This window comes from Nelusetta ayraudi, unplaced genomic scaffold (genome assembly GCF_046127955.1).
Source record: "Nelusetta ayraudi isolate G7.1 ecotype Tasmania unplaced genomic scaffold, CSIRO-AGI_Nayr_v1 ptg000048l, whole genome shotgun sequence".
In the NCBI taxonomy this organism is placed as follows: domain Eukaryota; kingdom Metazoa; phylum Chordata; class Actinopteri; order Tetraodontiformes; family Monacanthidae; genus Nelusetta; species Nelusetta ayraudi.
The window spans coordinates 6999825-7013603 of NW_027466098.1; the positions used below are offsets into that span (position 1 = coordinate 6999825).

Genomic DNA, 13779 nt, shown 5'->3' on the forward strand with positions numbered 1-13779 from the left:
ATTTGGTCTCTTTCATCCTTCAAAACTGCCTCTTGCAAATGGACTGAATTTTGGGGACGTTCCCTTGCTGGTTGGATCAAAGTCGACCGTCGGCGTGTTTTCCAGATGTTAGGCTACACTGTGACATGTTAATGCTAATTATCCGAAGTTCATTAACATGCTTGCGCAGTGTCTCCGTCGTTGCAGCCTGAGGCCCCCAGCGGCATGTGTTTGTCTGTTTGGGTGCACTGGTGGTTTCACTGCTGCACTGTCTGCAGGGTGGGGCAGCACACACACACACACACACACACACACACACACACACACACACACACACACACACACACACACACAGGTTTTTGTCGATTGACGTTTTTGTTTTGTTTTTTGTCACTTTGTGTTTCCACCCTCTTTTGCTCATTTTGTGAAAGTGCGTGCTTCAACACACAGTTCTGGAAATCACACTTGACACACAAGGGGATTTCCTACCTCGCTGATACCTCTCTTCGGTAGTGATGACAGTCCGAGTAGGTTGTGAGTGTTGTGTTGGAGGCCATAAACAGGGGGCTAAATACACCATAGAGAGTTTTTTTTAGACAGTGAAGCTGTGAAATGAAGTTGCGATGTGGAATATTTAAACCTTTCAAATCTGCTGTGCTCATATTTTGCTGTTTGTGACGCATAAAGTCAGTTTCACTTTTATGATTCAATTACTAATTATTAACTCCTTAAAATAATCTCATCAAACGAGGCAAAGACCTTCAAAAGCCGTTTCCTCTCGGTGCGATTTACCTCTTTGTCCGCCATTGTTTCGTCCACCCTCCGTCCTCCCTCCTTATGCTGTGAATTAGAATTGCAGATTGGGGCTCTCACAGGAGGAGTCCAGACCCTTCAACAAAAAAAAATGTATCTGCCTCTCCAAAGCGCAAAGTGCAGCCTCGGGGGAGCGCGTGGCTCAAGTGGACCGAACCTCTGACGGCTGCTTCTCGTCGGAGCTCATGTTTAATCATGAAAGCCCTTAAAAAAGTGCTTCGGTTTGGGCGTGGAGCCTCATTTGCAAGGTGCTTGATCACCACGTGAGTGAATTGGGGGGTTTTACTGATCGCTGGGCTTGTTACTTGTCACACCCAGCAAGGTCAAATAGTCCTAATGAGTCGCAGTAACGTTTTTCCCCAAACAATTTGAAACAGAGTTTCACGTTTGGCGGCCGGATGGGAAACGTGATCCCCAGATTTAGCCGTGCCCTTCATCAGCTTGTTGCAGGCTCTGTTTTTTGTTTTCGGCTCATAACTCAATTGCCTGCCTCCCTCGCTCGCCAAAGCGCCCTAAGCTCCGGTGGTGGGGGGGGGGTGGATGGGTGGGGGGGTGGGGATCTGGCAGCAGCAAATTCAATCTCCCCGGCTGCTCGGCGGCCAGGCCGTGCCCTACTTCTCTGGCCGCTCATCACGGCCTCCCCAGTCGCCCCGTTTTCTTTCGTGAATCTCTGCCTGCGAGCGAGCGGTTTGAAACACGATGGTGCAAACCGTTAGACATCTTTCAGCCGCACAGTTTCCCCTGAGCAACGTTGTTTCCTTCTTGTCGCCCTTCTCCCTCGCAGGTCGCAGGGGAACAGAAATATCACCCGGAATGCTTCACGTGCCTGAACTGCAGGACGTTCATCGGCGATGGAGACACCTACGCTCTGGTGGAGAGATCCAAACTGTACTGGTGAGCCTCACCGGTTCCATTGCACCACAGGAAGTCCGTCAGCATAGGACCGGTCCTATTACAGATGATTTTATAGCGGTTTATTCACATATTGAGTTCTTAGTGTTTTTTTCTCATTTGCCCTCATTGTGAAAAACGGATCTGTTCAAATTTCAATTTCTAGTGAGTATTTAAAGCCAGAAAGGACAAACAGTAGATTTGCACTTTTGGCGAGTTTTTGAATTCCTGCATCGTGCTTGATGCCATGGCCCACTTCCATGGTGGAAATTACGAATTACTGTTTACAACTTTGTTTTGACGAGCCAGCGCATGAGCATAAGCAGTTTATTTATCTGGCCCCTATTTGAGCCACATGATAGGTACATGGTAATGCTAATTCTGGTGAAGCAAGAAAAGTCAAGAAAAGTTGTACTAATCATAGGGGAACTTGTTTGTGTGCTTTCCAATGTCGTAGCAGAGCACCTGAGTGCAGGGCTATTCAAAGTACTGCTTTAACAAAACAAGTGCTAGGTAGTATTTATTGTCTACGTATATGTGGTGGCTGGGTGACATAAATGGTAAATGCTAAACATGAGAGATATATTTCAGCATCTTTGTTTTCAGAAGAATGAAGGTCGGTCGTGCCGCTTTTCATCACGTGGGAACCTCTTAAAGTTTTATCTAGTATCTGAAGTCTTTACACTGCTCTGAATGCACTTTAGATTTCTTGTTGTTCAATAACCTGTAACATTCAGTTCGCAGCCATGCACACGATATGAACCAGGAAATGCAACACGTTACTTTTTGAGCTAAATCCTTTCATTCTTTCTGTAGATAAACATAGATTTATTTATACGTTAATACACGTAGTCTGTTTCTTACAAGACCATCCACATCCGTTAGAGGTTGTTTCTGCTCCGTGCTGCCCCGGGCTTCTGTTAATGTGACTTCTATTAACTTCCAAAAATAGAGGGCTCAATTTGACACAAAGTGCATTACAGAGAGATGCAGTGAAACAGAGCGGCCTTTGTGCTGCCTTCAGACGACGGTGAGACACTGGGAGCTTCACCTGATGGAAGCGAGGCTCGCAGTGGTGTGAAAAGGTCAAACGGAGTGTTTAATTGTGACATACACAGCATTTGTCACGCTCGCAGGGATAATAGTCTCATTTATACCACAATGTTTCCGACACGTGACGTTCCCCCTCACCATTGCACGCGTGATGTTCAAGCCGGAAACCTCACGTGGATCTTCCATTTCCTCCGCTCGTCCTCTGACTTCCACTGTCCTGTTCCTTCCCCCGCCCTCTCTGTCCCCAGCGGCCACTGTTACTACCAGACCATCGTCACGCCGGTCTCGCTGCCGGACTCGCCATGCTCCCGGATCCCTCACACCGTCACGCTCGTGTCCATCCCGGCGCTGGCCGAGGGCAACAACGGCCGCAGGGGGCGGGGTTTCTCCGTGGCCATCGACCAGCCATTCAGCCCGACCGGCGGCTTCAGCCCGGAGAGCGGCCACACTGTCAGAGTCTCCCAGTGAGTCCGCCTCTTAGCGCGTCTACGTCGGTGAATGTTAAGTCTGCGCAAGTTTCCTGTTGTCCAGGATGTCACAAAAGCAGGGATGGACAAAGTGCAGAATAATAGAAAAAAGGAAATCAGAAAACGTCTCTATTCAAATGGAAATGAAAAGAGGCCTCATCAGATCTCAGCGTCACGTTCAGACAGAATATGGGGTGCAAGCAGAAAGGTGGGGGTTTTTTTCTGAAGAAGAAGAATTTTCCCCTGATTGTCTTTTTCCGCCTCCAGGGTTGATGCCGATTGCATTAGTCCGGATGTGAAAAACTCCATTCATGTCGGAGACAGGATCCTGGAGATTAACGGGACGCCCATCCATAATGTCCCTCTGGACGAGGTATCAGCTCCTCTGTTTTCCCTAAGATGTAGACATGCTGCCAGGTTTTCCTCAATCTTTCTTCAAAGTCTTTTTCATTGACTTTTATTAGGAATAGTTTCATAGGAATGGGAAACTACGCAACAGAATAATTGCATGATAGGAACGATTATATTTACACATTTACTGTCTGAATAATTTATTTATCATTTGTTATATATGCATGTAATTTCTCTGCATTGTGGTAAACTTTGCCCATCTTCACATCACCTTCACCTCCAGATCGACCTGCTGATCCAGGAGACCAGCCGACTGCTGCAGCTCACCATCGAGCATGACCCCCACGTTCAGGGCCAGGAAGTGGCTTCTCCTGAGGCTGAGGAGCAGGTGGATGGCTCCCCACCTGACGCGTCCTCAGAAGGCCCCAGCCCTGTCCTGCCCATCACCCAGCCACCCAACCCTGGCCTCAGCAGCCTGAAGTCCCGCATCATCACGTGAGAGACGCACAGAAGCCATGACACTCGCTCACTGTGTAGCGTCTTGCAGAATAGGCTACGCAGTTAGCACTTGCTGTCAAACCTGTCCTGACCAGTGTTGGCGAGTAATCTATTACTAAGTAATCCACTACTGTAATTAAACTACTTTTTTAGTAGCGGGATTATTCTGGAAAAACTGGTAATTATATCGTAATTACTTTATCAAGTGACGATTCCATTACAGGCTAAAAACATCTTATTATCCACAAAATGTCTGAAATTTAGAAAAACAACCAAAAACAACGTTGTCGCAGATTGATGATGCAGCCGTGCATGCAACGTCATTGATATGCAACGATGCACCAAAACAAGCATGGCGGCGGCGGCAAAAAACAAAACAAAACAGCAACTGCGTTTGATATCTTGAAATTACAAACATTATTTTGAGTTCATCTCGTCTAAATGAAAGAATTTTGTGGTTGGTTGTACGTTATGTGCAAGAAACAAGATCTCAACTGTTACTTTATCTTTTTTTTAACTAAAGTAATTAGTGATTGATTACTTATGAAACAAAGAAGTCAAAGAAGTAATTTGATTACTTTTGAAGGAGTAATCAGTCGTTGGACTACTTTTATGGAGTAATCCCAACAATCCTGGTCCTGACATCTCTTCTGCCTCCTCACCGTCTTCCATGTCACTCTCAAGGCGGAGCTACAGCATTGACAAGTCGCCGTGCTCCAGCAATGCCGCGTCCCCAGTTTCCCAGAGGAAGGACATCAATCGATCAGAGTCGCTCCGCGTCGTGTCCAATCGCACGCATCGAATCTTCCGCCCGTCTGACCTCATCCACGGAGAGGTGCTGGGGAAGGGCTGCTTCGGACAGGCCATCAAGGTAGGAAGCGCTTCATAATGTGCTACCGATGCTAACCTCTCTTTTCTAAAGCCAATGATGTTGTACCTCTAATAGCCCAATAGGTGGCACCATAGTGGCAGGGGAAATGTGGGACTGCAGGTGTTGAAGATTTTGCATCACAAACAACTGAAAATGAATGAATGATGAACAACCGTATGGTTCTGTGTGACCACAGGTGACCCACAGGGAGACGGGGGAGGTGATGGTGATGAAGGAGCTGATTCGCTTTGATGACGAGACACAGAAGACTTTCCTGAAAGAGGTGAGAGGGGATAGAACATCCCAGGATTAAAATTATCAGAGTCTAATTAGTCCTTTATTTCACTGTTGCAATATTTGCCTGTCCTAGAGAGTCCAGTAACCTTATTAAGTGCAGAACTGGTTTAATGAAATGTTGTAATTATGTTCCAAGTTCTGGAAGATTGTTTAATTTAATTAAAACACCATATTAGTCACATGGTCTCACACCCACGCGTAGATTCTGCAGGATTTTTCTTTTTACAGAGACATCTTGATGTTGGTTAAAATTAGCAGCTCTTCTGAGTGAAAGTAGGGCACCGTAGGAAAAAAGAAAAGTTTTGTTAGATAGGGACAAAATGAAAGCAAAAAACTGAAATACTTGCAATGGAAGTTAATATTTCATTCCCTTTCCAAAGCTTGAGCTCAAGCTTAGCTTCATTCATCTGAATCAATAGAACAGATGAGGGAGGTCAGACTCATCTTTCTCAAAGAGAGTCCATGGCTTCCTGTTCTTGTTACCCTGAGGATAACCTGTGCAGTACAGAAAAGCAGTCTTTATTCCCTTATCTTGTAATTACTTTTGAGAAATTGTACCTGCTGCAGACATTTCTGAGCATGATAAAAAAAAAAAAAAAATAGTTGAAAATTAACCGTGATGAACTAGCATCTTCGCAGCCGCGATTGAAGGTTGTAACTTGTAGGAAATTGCATTTCCAGGTGTTTGTTAAGTCAAACGTATAAATGATAACTAGCTGCAGATATTTACCCTCAGACAGAATCACTCCCACTGTCCAGCATCCTCAAACCTGCTGTCCTGTTTAGAGGCCCCCTGCCTGCAAACTGCTTCCATCTGGTTGTGTGGTGATAATGTTATGGGGAACTAACAGTCACTTTGAGTTCTTACTTTGTAATTGAGGTGCATAAAGTGTGGCTATAAAACCCACCTCAAGCCCAGTGAAGCCAGTTTATGGTTCCGGTTGGTACTTTGTAGGTGGCCCAGCTCCCACATCCAGCCTCTAATTCTCACTGCGCATGTTACCAAAGACGTTTGCCAACTGTTTTGACACACATTGTAGCGGCGTGTTTCAGACGTAAATGTTTAGAATCGCACAAAGTCACTAATACTGAAGTACAGTCAGCAATAACCTGCCATTTAACCAAACAACCTCAGCAGTAATGATCATTTTGGAGATGAAAGTAGCTGTCATGGCCTTTCCACCTTGAGGACTTTTTGGGTTTGGCCACAACAACTGAGTGAGCAGAATCCATTCACAAATGCGATAAATCTACGTCTCGTCTTCCCCTCGTCAGGTTAAGGTCATGCGTTGCCTCGATCACCCGAACGTGCTCAAGTTCATCGGCGTTCTCTACAAGGACAAGAGGCTCAACTTCATCACCGAGTACATCAAGGGGGGCACCTTGAGAGAAATCATCAAGAAAATGGTGAGAGCCAACGGCCGTTTCAGCCGCGTTGCAAATTTCAGCTGCGGTCACGAGATGACGAGACGATTCTGGTTTTATGTTGACAGGACAACAACTATCCCTGGAACCAGAGGGTCAGTTTTGCTAGCGACATAGCTGCCGGGATGGTGAGTTGAAAGAATCAAAGCTGAATTTAGCCCGTTCAAATGTTAAGCAGTGTCCTCACTATCTCCCTCTGGTGGCTGTTTTTGTGCATTACAAGATTTTTTTTAATTTATTTTTTACCTACTACTACTACTACTACAACTGCTACTACTACTAATAATAATAATAATAATAATAAAAAAAATAATAATAATAATAATAATAATAATAATAATATAGATAATAATATAGATAATAATGAAAATAAAGACATTTTCTGTAGCACTAATAATAATTCTTGCAAATCATCCATTCACCTCTCTATGGTAAAAGCAACATTCTTTGTTCTTCCCTCCGTTTGGAGCCCAGTAATGAATGTCATGCATGACATGACATTCATTACTGGGCTTATCTTGCTTTAAACAGAAGTCACTTGTGGTGAAACAAGGCAGGACTGCACACAGCACTGTAGTCACCTGTTCTCTGTTTTAATCCCTATTCCTGTCACACAGACGTACCTGCACTCCATGAACATAATCCACCGGGACCTGAACTCACACAACTGTCTAGTGCGAGAGGTAAGAGCTGGTGCATTCCTGTGAACTCACCTGTTCTGTTTGGGGAGGGGAGGGGGGGGGGGGGCGGCTTAACGCAGTGCGTCTGTCATCTGCTGAGCTTCTGTGACAACGCAACCATCGAGACTTTTGTTTGACGGCGGCTGTGACGAGCGACGCCTCCTTGAAAAATGAAACTGGGAGCAGGAGCTTGAATCCTCACACAGCGACACCATTGTGCACAGCGTCCGCTCTGTCGGAAGTGTCTCACAGAAAGACACTTTGAGACTTTTCGGAAGAAGTCGAACGTGACCCAATGTTAACCCCGAAAAACTTTCCTACGCTCTTCCAGCGTCGCAGTGCAAGTTAGTAACACTTTTCCTCTGTGTGTGTGTGTGTGTGTGTGTGTGTGTGTGTGCGTGCAGGACAGCACAGTGGTGGTGGCCGACTTTGGGCTTTCTCGTCTCATGGTGGACGACAAGCACGAGGAGAAGCTGTCGCAGGGGAAGCTCCCCGGCCTGAAGAGGGCCGATCGCAGGAAGAGGTACACGGTGGTGGGGAACCCCTACTGGATGGCCCCCGAGATGATCCATGGTACGAGCTGCTCAAAATTGATTGATTGACTGATTAACTTGACTACCATTTTTTTGCAATATTTTATTTTCAGATTTTCAGATTTAGATTTATGCAACACAACGAACAAGAAACTAAAAACAATCATAAAATAAGAAGAAAAAAAAGAAAAAAAGGAAAAAAAGTGACTCTGAGCACCCAAACAGAGCCAGTTCTGGCTCAGGGACAATGTCTAACTCACATGCTGCACTAAACCATTGAAATATTTCACAACAAAACTTAAACTGTTGAGGACATGACCACAAAAGATGTAATACAGAACCCTCTGCACCCCTGCATCTATCGCTCAGTGGAGAAACTGATGGGTAGATTCTATGTAATTTAAGTGTTTAATAGTGTAGTGTAGTCTTTGGATGACTTTGAATTGAGACTAGCATTTCCTTTGAGAGCACATCAGTCTAATGTTGTTGTTAACACCGTCTAGGGAAGAGCTACGACGAGAGAGTGGACATCTTCTCCTTTGGCATCATGCTCTGCGAGGTGGGTGACCTTCATCTCGCACTATTTAAAGCCAATTCTTTTTTTAATGAGGAATGCATGTTTTTCTTCTTGGATGTCAAATATAATATAATTTGCTTTTCTTGCCACATTATGTTGGAATGCTTTTCGTTCGTGAAATCCATTTTCAGCCCTTGTTTAAAAACACGTTAGTATTCACGTTCCTCTGCTGTCCACGGATCGCCTCAATTTTAACAACACATTGAAAAAAAAAACACTATTAAACAAGAAAAAAAAGAGAAGTCAGACTGGTCCAGCCGCCGAGTGTGGTGAGCTCCGGGCCATGCCACACACTATCCGTGTAATTGGGTCTTAGCAGTTACGTTCAGACGCTAAGAATACAACTCCCCCAGATGGACACGATTAGCCGGAGAACGTCGCAGTGATTAGAGAGGACCGAAAGGCAAAGTGGTCTTCATGTGGCCGCCGACACGCAGGCAGACGGCAGTTGCGGGTTCGCTGGGAAGGATCGGCTTCAGTTTGGAGGGATTTCTGGTTTTCAGCATGCTGGCATGGGATCCCTTCGCCTCTGACAGCTCTATCTTTAACTTGTTTTTGCGCTTGCTCTCTTTGCTGTCATCCAGATAATTGGCAGGGTGAACGCAGACCCAGACTACCTCCCCAGAGCCATGGACTTTGGACTGAACGTGTCTGGTTTCCTGGAGCATTATTGTCCTCCCAACTGCCCCACCGCCTTCTTCCCCATGGCCGCCGTGTGCTGCGACCTTGACGCTGACAAGAGGTCGGCAAAGTTTTGTGTGTGATTGATTTTAAGTGAACGTGGCATGCAAAGTGGAACATTAATCCTCTGAATGTCATCATATATTTATGTGGCAAAGAGCCTGCAGAAAGCATTTTAAAAGGTTGAGGAAGAGTTTGGAAGGTGACTGGCAAATTTAAGCCTTAGGTTTAAGAGGGGCAGCATCCGTGCACGGCCCTCTAAGCAGCAGCGAGGCCTGCGCTCGCTTGTTGTTTTCACCTTCGCCTCCCGCTGCGGCTTTGAAGGAAAGCTCCCGGCAGCTGCCTCTCGGTTTTGTCACAACAAACTGCCGATTGGTGAAAAAATAACTTCAAGACCAGCGTTTTTATTGGAGGTCGGCGAAATGGCCAAGCACAATTTCACAGTGGAAATCTGTCCGTGCTGCTTCAGCTGGGGGAAATGCCACCATAGTAACCAGGGCTGGACGCTCACTCTTTTAAGTGGTAGCACTAGTGCGAGCAAGTTAAATATTTTAGTAGCACAAAGAAAAATTTGATTGCACACCCAGGTGGGGAGTTAGTTAACATCTTGATTGTGAAATTAACCAGGAAATGTAGTTCTTAGATAGTTTACTTGGGATTGTCACAAACCGGCTTGCAACGGCCATGACAATAAGGGAGACGCAACACAAGGAAAGCCAATTTAAATCTTTTTATTTTACTAAACTAACACCAAAAAGGAACTTAAGTCAACATGAGGTTTGTAATCAGCAAAGTCAGTAGTGTAAATGAGTGCATGAGTGAAAACAGTGCATGTGTGATGTCGCAAGGTGTAAAACCTAAAGCTAAACCCAAACCAAAGTGCTGCATCAGGCCTGGAGGAAGACAGAGAGAGAGAGAGAGAGAGAGAGAGAGAAGTGCTGCAACAGTGTAGTGTCCCAATTTGGGATCAATGAAGTTCAATGTAATCTAATCTGTGCAACTCATTTGCACATGTGCGAGTGGATACGTACAGTATTTCTCTTTGCACAGGATGATTTTTATTTGCAAATGCGACAAAAACTTTCACACTGTAGAGCCGTGATAACACTTGACAATACTTGGTTACCCACGCATGCGCCGCTCACACAGACCCTGCCCGATTTCTCCACCTGCAGGCCCGCGTTCTCAAAGCTGAGGGAGTGGCTTGAGAACCTTAAGATGCACTTGGACATCGGCCTGCCCCTGGTGTCCGAGCTGGACGGGCTGCACAAGGCCTTCTGGCTGAACCACAGTAGCACGCGCCTCGGCAACGGCCTGCACACCCACCCCGAGCAGCCGGAGTAGGTCCAGGTGCGAGGCGGCGGGAGGCGTCGTTCGATTCAGGCCCCTGTGATGGAGCGTCAGGAGCTGCAGTGGTTGGAGGTGGTGACCTCTCCTCCCCCGTCTGCAGCTACGGGCAAAGGCTGCCTCGGCCCGAACGGGAGGAAGACTCAGGAGGAAGAAAAGCATCCTGTTTGGACTGCGCACACACACACACACACACACACACACACACACTCTTAAAGAGACTTTGTCTTAAGTTGCGAGATTCTGCTGCACCCACAACCTGAGGTGGACGTCATATGCAATCAGACCAGACTCCAAAATCACGGCATAACTCTGAAGTCATGTAGATTTGAACAGCAGCTCTCATTCCATTCAAGACGCTCACTCTATCCGCTCTCGTGTGCATAAGTAGTGCAAAAAATATATATATATAATTCTGACCTTCAGCCTCCGTGCGTTTGGTTCTCTGCAGAAAACATTGTGCGGTTTGTGTTTGCAGGTGTTTCAGTGTGAGTTTGGATGTCACACCTGAGCTTATTGAAGGGGAGAGGGGCCGCCGCAAGCTGGAGTTTCAGTTGTTGTTTCAATTCCATTGTGTCTGTGCGGCAAACCCAAAACTAGTGGACCTGAATGTGTACAGAGCTCCTTCCCACTAGTCCTCCCCCAGTAGCACTGACCTAACCTAGGACTAGACATTTGGTACGCGCATCCCATTCATACTGAAGTCATCCTATACATTCAGACGTGTTTGACACTGTACATAGGCTGCCGACATTGTAAATGTTTTAAATATTGTAAATGTAAAGACATATTTTATATACGTATGCTACATTGCCATATTTTTATTGGCCGACCAGGTGAAATTAAGGAGTTAAAGTTTGACAGCAGGTAATGAGGCACAGCCAGAAGCTTTATTGTGTGTGGGGTTATTATTATTATTTTTTTTTGTATTCTCTCATCTCGATACTGTGGAAATTTGGGGTGTAGAAAAGATGCATTTTATCTCTAAAAAGTACCACTCATCTCTAGTTTGATTCTTCTTTCCCTTCATGGTGGAGATACCCCTACACATCTGATTGGTCGTGATTTATTTTATTCCCCCATGTCCCCCACAGAGGTGTTATTCTTTTTTTCATCACATTGAAGCTGCTGAACTTAAACGCCACACCTAAGTAGTTACGTGGGAATCAACAGGGCAATAAATCTGCTATTCAAAAAACATAAATCTCATCCCATTCACAGTACAGTACAGTACAGTACCGCCGTCTGCATTTCGGAGCAGCATTTGCAGCTCCTCACCGCATTTTGTCAGCTCTGTCCGTCTGTCCGTCTGTCCTCTGCTCCGTACAGCATGCACACCCACTGTAAATATCATCCTGTGTGCATCTCTGTCCTTACTCCTGTCTCTGTGCGTCACGTAAATGTGGGCACCCCTCAGAAATAATCTCTCCTACTTGTCAAGTTTCTCTCTCGCACCTTCTAACATGCATTTTTATGGCTGGCTATCTCGTTTCTCTGTTTGTTTGTTTTTTGTTTTTTATTTTTTTAAAGCTGCATGATTTCCTAGCTCGATCTGTTTATCTTTTGAACTGAGCTATTTTGTCTCGATATTTTGCCTTTTTAAACACGAAAGCAAAAACTGGAAGGTCGGCAGGAGACAGCCCAGCTAAAAGGAAATGGGAAATTTACACAGCATCTGTTTTTTATATATTACCACTGAAATCTTTTTGTATAGATTTGAGTACTTTAATTTGCACTATCAAACCAAAATGGCTGATTGAAGCCATGTTGTTGATTTCCTCTCTGGGGCTAACTTGTGGTAAGGGAAAAAAAAAAATCATGTCAGTTCAGGTTGAAATATGAATGCAAGACACTGATGGAGCCTTTCAACTGTAAAATGGGATCTGGGTTATGCATCCACTTGACAGCAGAAGCAGACCACATGAAGATTAGTGAAGTTTCAAATGAGTAAATGCAATTTTGAACCACTTGTAAATGCTTTTAAATTTCCGATGACATTTTTGAAGATACTGAGATGTCATGCCTTTGTATAGAAGGCTCCAAAATTTCAAGTACTGTCATGTGCGGTTGTCTTGCTAGTTGTTGCTATCAGGCGGGTGCGATGCCTCAGCTCTGCATGCTGCCTACAGACTGGTCCTTTGTGAACAATGTTGTTGTTTCTAACTGCTGGCTTTCACGCGCGAGGCTACAACCACTGCTAATCTGTCAGATAATAGAGCACTAACACTTGCTTGTCTCACCTCCTCATGACACTGTTTTGGCTCAGGGCCGTACTTTACTGGAACTGACTTCACGATTCAGTTCATCCCGCAGCTTAGCGCAAAAAAACAAAAACAAAAACAAAAAACAAGCCTTTGCGTCTGAGGCTCAAAAAGCATGGTACCCTTTTTCTCTGTGTAGGCTATAAACTGTGTCGAACAGACCTCTCCTGGTTGATGTGTTCACCCTGTGCAAAAACAGCTTTGCGTCCATCTCTGACCCATGTCGAGCATGTTTTGCGTGCCTGTGCAGACGGGTTGATCAATGAGAATGTTTCCGCAGCACTTCTTCGCAAAGGATCGTTACCTCTGAACAATGCTGTGCCTTTGGTGTAAGCTAGCCTTGCCAACGACTCCAAAAACGTGAACTGATTTCCTTTTTGGTGTGAATCATAAAGTGCAAGCCTGATTCAAGTTAGATTGAGTATCATCGCTGACACTTTGTTGTATGAGATTCCATCTTGTTCTTATCTTGTGTTTTATATTTTCCAGATTTCCATTGTCCGTTTCGATATTTTACTATTTCATTTACCTTTCTTGTCTTATTTAATTATTTTTTACACAAGCTGTGAAAAACAATTCTGCACTTTAAAGTAGGTAAACATTTAGACTCTGAGGAGGCGACTTGTTTTTTTCCCCCTGTGTCACAGCTAAAAATAAAACTGTTGCTTCTTAAACAAACCGGAAGTGTTTGTTTATTAATGATAATGTCACTCCATGTGTCTGTCTGTCTAATGCATCATAGTGGAAAATAAAGCCACAGAAGAATTAGTTGTGCTGTTTTACTTTCTTTTACTTTCTCAGGTTTATATAGGAATATAAAAACATAAAAATATATACATTTTATAGCAAGAGTGGAATAGATTTAAAGCGCAAAGAAAACTGGGCTGATATAAGGTTGGAAGAATGGGAAAGGATATAAAGTGTTTGACCACTAGATGTCAGTATGATCTTGATATGCACATCTGAGGATGTCAAACAATCCGAGTCGTCTGCTTATCAGTGAAACTTGCGTCGGAATTTACATATTTTGTCCTTTGTTCGTTATATTGTGCAAG

At 44.7% G+C, this 13779-nt stretch overlaps 1 protein-coding gene across 3 annotated transcripts in view; it reads left to right on the top strand.

Moving 5' to 3' along the window:
- limk1a (LIM domain kinase 1a) overlaps positions 1–13492 on the top strand; it is a 39470-nt gene extending 25978 nt beyond the window's left edge. For all 3 annotated transcript variants that reach the window (XM_076035982.1, XM_076035983.1, XM_076035984.1), the window contains 13 exons: positions 1577–1686; positions 2985–3200; positions 3471–3576; positions 3838–4049; positions 4737–4923; positions 5120–5206; positions 6496–6627; positions 6714–6773; positions 7263–7328; positions 7730–7898; positions 8362–8417; positions 9020–9177; positions 10292–13492. In XM_076035982.1, the coding sequence (XP_075892097.1) occupies positions 1577–1686; positions 2985–3200; positions 3471–3576; positions 3838–4049; positions 4737–4923; positions 5120–5206; positions 6496–6627; positions 6714–6773; positions 7263–7328; positions 7730–7898; positions 8362–8417; positions 9020–9177; positions 10292–10460 (1728 nt within the window). In that variant the 3' untranslated portion in view covers positions 10461–13492. The remainder of the gene's footprint in view (positions 1–1576; positions 1687–2984; positions 3201–3470; positions 3577–3837; positions 4050–4736; positions 4924–5119; positions 5207–6495; positions 6628–6713; positions 6774–7262; positions 7329–7729; positions 7899–8361; positions 8418–9019; positions 9178–10291) is intronic.
- Positions 13493–13779: the final 287 nt, after the last annotated feature.